The sequence below is a fragment of the Mesitornis unicolor genome, unplaced genomic scaffold (genome assembly GCF_000695765.1).
Source record: "Mesitornis unicolor isolate BGI_N332 unplaced genomic scaffold, ASM69576v1 Scaffold48328, whole genome shotgun sequence".
NCBI lineage: Eukaryota > Metazoa > Chordata > Aves > Mesitornithiformes > Mesitornithidae > Mesitornis > Mesitornis unicolor.
In genome coordinates, this window is record NW_010204793.1 from 1 (window position 1) to 7717 (window position 7717).

Consider the following 7717-nt stretch of genomic DNA (forward strand, 5'->3'; position numbering starts at 1 on the left):
CCTGCCGTGCGGGATAAGCAGGGGGCCGGGGGCAGAGGCGTCCCCCCCCGGTGCTGCTTGGCTTACTGCCCGCAGCGCCTTCGGTCTCCGCCGGCCCCGCCGCCGCCCCGCTGGGAAACGGAGAAGGAAGCGGAGGAGGGGGGAAGGTTTGCAACGTTGGGGGTCGCTGCGGTTTTGTGGGCTGCAGAGCTGGGCGTGGGGCTGTGCCTTGTAAACGGTGACAGCCCAAATGCCTAGTGTGTAAATCCAGGACTTGATCCATAACCAGGTTTGAGAGGGTTAACTTGGATGTACAGCTCATCCCTTTAGTGCTTGTAAGATGTCTTCATGGATATGAAGGAGTTTGTTTTTTCCGGTGAAACTTTCTGGTTGTCACAGGCTTGTAATGAGTCTAGCTTTATAAGTATGCCTGTTTGGGTGTTGAAATCTAAACTAACTATATCAGTTTTAGTGGGCTTTTGGTGCTCAAATGAAATAATTTAGTGAAATTGAAGTGGAGAAGTAAAAACAGGCTTGCATTCAGGAGCCTAGTGACAGAACCTGAGATAAATAAAATCTGTTACAGCTCTAAATGTTGAAGACAGTGCATAGCAGTGCTTGTGTTTATACTTGTTCAAGAGGAAGACAAACTGACCCTGATCACATCAGAGATAAAACCTGGAGCACATAAACATTTCTTAACAAGTAGAGGAGTGCCTAGGTGACATTCCCTGAATGGTAGCAGCTTGAGCAATGATAGAAAACCGTGGAGCAGAACACTGCTAAGAAACTTTGGAGAAAAGCCAGATCTCTTTTCTTTCCGCGGGGCAGAGTACAGCATTACTTGTCTGTAACGTTATTTATAAGTTTAGTAGCTGTGTGTGAGAGGAGAACGGTTTTAGTTGCTTTTTCTTCCTTTTGAAGGGAAGGGAATCTAGCCTTTGAACTTGCATCTATCTTGTGGTTTTGGGCAGGTGTTGTTTAAACAAGGTTGTAACATAAAGTAGTGGTTTTCTAAATTGTGCCCTGGTTCTGAGTTACAGATTGCGTATATTACAGATATTGCCAGTCATTGAAAAAGAGGGTAAGGACAAAGGCTACACTGAAATGATTCTTGGGTTTTTAACCTAGTTCTTCAGGAACTAATTCCATATGTTAAGTGTAGTTTATGGCATGCATAGCACTTGACACTGCTGAGCATGGTTATTCTGAATGCTAAATACTGTTGCAATGTCCAGACCTCTTAAAGGAACTCGGTATGTAGTATAGTGATACAATACAGTTATAAACAAAGACTGTTGTGCCTGTGCTTTGGCTCCAGATTGCAAATGGATGTATCTGGAACGGCTAAAGCGATTACAGCTCCTTCTTTTCTGCTGTTGATTATTGCCCACACAGCAGGCCTGGCAGGGTAGGTGGGTCATGGATCTGTCCCTGTGCCACTGCAGTTTACAACCCGGTGCGCTTACGTCAGCTGAAGTAAGCGATAGCTTATGTTAATGTTGCAGACTGTAGATCAGGGTGTCCAAAAGTGGAACTGGAAACTGCCTCTTCCAGTTCAATCTGCCTGCAGGTGTGTGTCAGAGCACCAATGTTAACAAGACTCTGGGCAGGAGCAGGCTTTTCGTGGATGGCCGTCACGATTTAAGACGCTTCCTCCCCTTGCCCCTCCCTGCCTTACTGCAGGAGATTACTGCTCTTCTGCTGGGAACAGCAGAGCAAAAAGCATGCTCAGGCCTCACCTGCTCTGCCTGGCCAAGTGGTGCAAACCCATCATTACTGCTCATTTAATCTGTGACTTTGGGCTGAGGTGGATGTGTGTTGCACTTGGCTGTCCCTGCCATACAAATGGGAACCCCTGACAAAAGAGTGCATCTTTGAAAGGAGGAACATCTCAAGTCACTGCAGTGCAAATCTGCCAGCATCTGAGGGTTGCTGAGGTTTCTTAATCTAATGGACTTCAGCATAATTTGAATACTTCTTTTCTTAGCCCCACTTAGCTTTTTCCTTATTCAGTCATGGAATCTAAATATATTAAGATTAAACTATGCCGCCTACTTCAACGAATGTGCTCCTTTTAACAGAGCAAGTGATCACTTTTATCTGGTGGGGTATGCCCAAACTGGGATTGGGGGACTGGCTATGCTCCCTTCTGCCTTTGTTGAAGAATCTTTAATTAGAATTTAATTGACAACTTGGATTTAATTCTCATGCCCACTTTAGCATTACATATGTAACAGTCATGCTACTTGATAGTATCAGTGGCGAGTTATCAGCGAAACAGGTATGAAATAAAGATATATAAATTCAGGTATGTTAAGTAAGAACTTGCTCTTACCTAATCACTGCTTTGTTATACTTCCCCCATTTTAAAAGTGCCCAAGTGTGGTGGGCTTTCGGCTTTGCTGGCATAGCTCATAAGGCCAGGACTGGCAGCAAGTCTCAGCAGCTGAACTGTGCAGGCTTATTCTAAGTGAAACTTGATGACTTTTTTGGGATTAGAGAGAGGAAGGATTTTCTTTTCCCTTTCCTGTTCTCCTGTCCCAGTGTGTGGGTTGACATTCACAGAAACACTGACAAACCCAGTCACTGTTTTGCACAAGTTACATCTCGTAGTACTTGGGTATTTCTGAATGAAGTTTTGATGCGAGGCCTTGCTGGCTTCATGTGAGAGTCGCGTTTGCCCTCTGGGAAACAGAGGGGTACATGCATGCAGAAGAAATTATTTTGCAGCACTGTACTTTGGAAACTTTCTAAGATATTCTTCAGTGTTTGCTTTGCTTTGATCATCTGAGGTAGCATTAGCAACAAAAGCCTGTCACTGTGACCGCTTACTTTGCCCCTATTTGCACTTGGCCAATTAAATAGGAGAAATGTGTTACATTTTCTGGCTCAGAAGGGCAGCTTTTTATTGTAATAAGTAGTCTATGGGAATGTTTATGTCAAGGATGACTCTTATTTTCATCTGCTCCTGTTTGAGTCTGACTGGGACAGCATAGGCTGTGTTTTACTTTCAGAGAGCCAGTACTTGGTACATACGGAAGCCTTACTGCTGCGCGATAGAAAAGTGGTGGTGGATCTAAGATCCAATTTTCCTTTTATCTGAGCTCTCAGATTTACTGAAATCTATTCTCCGTGAGGCTGCTCTAAATGAAAGAACACAAAAATCAATGCATTTGCAATGTACTTTGGGCTCTCTGGGGTGGTGGGGTTTTGTGTGTAATCCTGATCATGAGGGGACTGAAAGAGTTTAATTTAAGAAAGTTCTTACAACTCAGTTTAAACAATTCAGATCATCATTTATTTATATACTTTTAGAAGTTTTCTCAAAGATTATGTGAGATCAAGGCCTTGATTATGTTCTTGCAGTGAGGTTAATGTGAGATGTTCTGCAGCTGATGGTGTTAACTTTGTGTGAGTGCAGTAAAATCTGGGTAATGTTAACTGTTTCTGTTACAGGTCGGGAGTTCGTAATCCCTTCGCTGGCACACAGGTTCATAGCAGAGATGGTGGATTTTTTTATTCTGTTCTTTATAAAGGCAACCATTGTTTTAAGTATTATGCACCTCAGTGGAATAAAGTAAGTTGAACAGTTAAATGCTTTGTTATACATAGCTTTGAGCTCTTTGTGCTCTTTGAGGTGTTGTGACATACATATGGTTTGCTTATGCGTATGGTGGGACTTAATAACTGTCAGAAGTTGAGGAAGAAGCACCACTAGGTTAACCTCCTTTTAAATACTTCCTGATTGGGGGTCAGGAAACAAATAATTTGTACAGGTGTCTCCATAGGCTCACAAACTCCTTACTAAAGAGAGATTAGACTTGCATTCTTATTTCTGGGGTGCCATAGCAAGATTTTTTAAAAGTCCTTTAAAATTGTCAAAGAAAAAATGACAAATACATTTGTTTCTTTAAACAGCCTTTAACACTGTACTGGATCCAGTTGGGATGGAGTTAATTTTCTTTGTAGTGTCTCCTGTGGTGCTGTGTTTTAGATTTGTGGCCAAAACAACACTGACCCACAACAACAACAAAAAAATCCAATCCTGCATGTCAGATATGTATGTACTTTTAAAATATAGCCTGATTGCTAGGAATGCTACCATGCTGGAGTATCGTTAAGCATCAGGTCTATCGACTATGCACTAGACTGAAAGATTCCGCATTTGGCATTCTTATACTCGGATGTAATCATTTATTTCACAAACGGTTTCTTCTTTGTCTGCCTTGTTAACTGTAGGCACCTTATTCCATAGCTCACTTAGTTTCCTCAGTGTTGGGTTGGTGCAATCAAATATTTCAGTCTGGTTAGGAGGTGAGAGCTTGGTGTAATCAGTAATTCCATGACTGTACAAACCCATTTCAGAGTCTTGAGTTTTCTGCTAAAGAACCTTGCAAATGTTGACTGACTGTAAACCGATACTGTATGGATAACATCTTTCAGACACCTTAAACTGCTGCTCGAAAGGTGTGTGGAAGAGGGCGAAATCCAAAACAATAAATGTGTCAATGTAAATGAACAGTGGTCTTTATTCAGATAAGCATGCAGTTAAAATGCCAAATTCTCAGTTCTGTTAGGTTGCCGAAAGCTGCAGCTCTAACCCGACAGCTTGTATTTCCAGCTTGTTTCCACGTAGACTGAGAATGACACAAAGTGAAGTGCTGGAACAATGGGGAACAACTATATGTGTACTACTTCTGTAAAGTAGTGAAGGTGATGGAAAGAGAGGGAAACTTTTTCAGTCAACTTACAGTGTATTCAATATTGCTACTTTTGCAAGAGGAAATAAGTTTCTTACAAGTAACTTCAGAGAAACATCGTGGGGTTTTTTTGCTTGCAAGATAAGGTGTGCTTGAGGGTAGGCGAAGGACTTGTCATGGAAAAAATACATCCTCGCAGGCTCAGGACAGAGACTTCAGGCCAAGGTTGTGTTGAAGGGAAATGCAGGTTGTGCCATGCTGTTTTCTTAATTCCTTATCTTTTTCAATCCTTAAATCTAAATGAAGAGGAGGGCAAGTACTACAAACACAGGTGGACCATTTTTAAATGGGACTGTACATTTCTACATGAGTAGTAATTCTCACTGAGATGGGCAAGTGAAAAGTCCTTGCCTCAATACATGTTGCAAGTGCGTCCATTCCAGGTAGAGTTTATCGTGTGAAAATAGACTATAGACTCCAAATGGATGCTTAGCGCATGTTTGTTAGGGTAAACAGCTGAGGTTTCAGTTGCTTTAAGTTAAAAACTTCCTCTTGCATGCCAAGGTGCCTGCCTCTACAAGAGTGTGTGTGGTCAGCAGTAAAGACTACTGAGAATGAAGAACCCTGACCATGCCAGGGACACCAGGTCTCCCTTGTTTAGGGAGACTTGCAGCTTCTCCCTTCATAGAGAAGAGTGCTGCCTTTTCCTCTTCCTCGAGAGTTCCTGTGAGGAAGAGACTGGGATGCCTTCCATTTATACAGTGAGATGATCACTTGCAGAATCTCTTCTTTAATTTTCAGAACAGTTCTGCAGCTCCCTACCCAGGGCCAGCATTGTGCGAAAGTAGTAATAAAGAATGGTCTTTTTGTAATGAAAATGATGAAACAAACTAAGCAGCAACTCAGAAAGAAACCTACTGTTGTGAATTTTAGTGGCTTGTTTAGTATCAGAGAAGCTGAGGAGCTTTTGTTTTTTTACTAATGCCAAAGCTGAGTGAGTGAATTCCAGTACTAAAAGCGTAACATTGGTACTAGAAGGATGGTTTTGAAGTTCAGTCTTATTTTATACAGGGACATCTCAAAATTTGCCATGCATTACATCATAGAAGAAATAGATGAAGATACATCCATGGAAGATTTGCAGAAAATGATGGTGGTAGCTCTCATCTACAGGCTATTAGTCTGCTTCTATGAGGTAACTACTCATAAACATCAACTTCTGGAATTAATAGTTGTCAGTTTTTGAATAAACGTTTAAAAAAATTCTGTCACCGTTGGTCTATAAAGTATATCCTCTTTATAGTCTTTTGGATTATGTTGAAGCTTGTGACTTTCACACAGTTTTGACAAAAACCAAGTTTGCTAGACCAAGCGACGGCGGAACTGAAATAACTTTTCTTTTACAGATAATCTGTATCTGGGGAGCGGGTGGAGCAACCCCAGGGAAATTCTTGCTTGGACTGCGAGTCGTGACGTGTGACACATCCGTACTCGTTGCGCCCAGCCGCGTGTTGGTCATTCCGTCCTCTAATGTCAGCATGACAACGTAAGTGCTCTTAGCTCAGCCACGCTGCTTTCAGGTTAGCAGTGTGAAAAGTGTGTGACTTGGAAGGGAATACGCCATTTCTTTATTACTGGCCTTTGCAATAATTAGATTGCAAGATCTGTTGTCAAATTCTGTGATCTAAGAATAAAACGGCCATTATTCAATCATGTCAATATTTTTCCATTTAGGTGGTAAAAGAATCTCTTCTAAATGGTGGAGGTTTGTTTCTGTGCTGTGCAAAACTGAGGTGCTAAACTTGAAAGTAAACTACCTACTAATATAAGCAGGAAAGTAAAAATAAGGCACTGAATGTCTTATTCTCATTTCAGGTCCACAATACGAGCTTTGATCAAGAATTTTTCTATTGCTTCATTTTTTCCTGCGTTCATTACACTGCTGTTTTTCCAGCATAACAGAACAGCCTATGATATTGTAGCCGGGACTATTGTGGTAAGAAGAAACGGAGTCAGATGATACCAAAAGATGATATTTCCAGACTAGTTTTAAAGACCCCCTCCCACCCCCAGAACTGAATTTGAGGTGTCTGTGTCTTTTGCCCAAATGAAATAGGAACCGACCCAGAAGCTAAAGAAAATGTTTTGCTGCAGTATGATGCCAGCAGGTACCTTCAAAGTATTGGAGTTTCCATAAATGCCAAAGAAGTTTGGGAGAAACATCATGTATTAAATCTGGAAGTATTAACCTCCGATTGACGAGGAAAAAGGTGGCTGTATTGCAGGAAGGAGCTCTTCTGTTCGTCAGTCTGTGGAAGTACCTAGAAATACTCCACCTGAAAAGAAATGTTTTGGATGTTGGCAGGCGACTAGAAAATCAAGTTGTTTTCCAAGTAGTTGCCTAAGTCATCTGCGAAATGCTGGGGAGAAGAACTGCAGTACTGGACAGTAAGGCAAATGGTGTTAAATTGCCATGTGTGTTGAGAGACGAGCAGTGGTTATCACGTCCCTTATTATTACTGCTTCACAGATCATATTCCCTCACCTAAGTATTTTATCAGAACGTTGATAGGAAGTTTTATGCATGATTGTCTCACACATTGTCACTTATTTCACATGTCAAAGCTATAAAGAGGTGAAATAATAATAGCTGCTTTTTCTCCGGGAAAGGTTTGTTACACTGCAGCGTTAGTGAATTGGCATGTGTAAATAATTTTGGAGCTGTGAACAGCACAGATCATGCTAATGAAAGGAAACTTTTTTGCTTCTGTTTGGAGTGAAAGCACTTGTCTATCTCTGCATATAATACGAAGCAAAACCACTGAATGTGTTTCAGGAGCATGCGGAAAATATTACCTGAAATGTGTTATGGGTGTAAATCTACAGAAGTACAAATAATGGTTACTTTCATTTTACAGTTCTGGCTAATTGTATATTCAGAGTAACTTAAATATTAAATAAAGAAGCCTAATATTTTGCATGATTACATAGCTTTGATAATTTGTTTATTCTCATGTTATAAGTATCTTGAGAAA

At 41.2% G+C, this 7717-nt stretch overlaps 1 protein-coding gene across 1 annotated transcript; it reads left to right on the forward strand.

Annotated features, from left to right (window-relative positions):
* Window positions 1-3438: 3438 nt before the first annotated feature.
* Window positions 3439-6995, forward strand: FAM8A1 (family with sequence similarity 8, member A1; the record flags this gene model as incomplete). The annotated part of the gene is made up of 4 exons (XM_010191158.1): window positions 3439-3559; window positions 5754-5877; window positions 6089-6228; window positions 6558-6995. Coding segments are annotated over 4 exons (530 nt in total), but the record flags the coding sequence as incomplete, so codon positions are not given.
* Window positions 6996-7717: the final 722 nt, after the last annotated feature.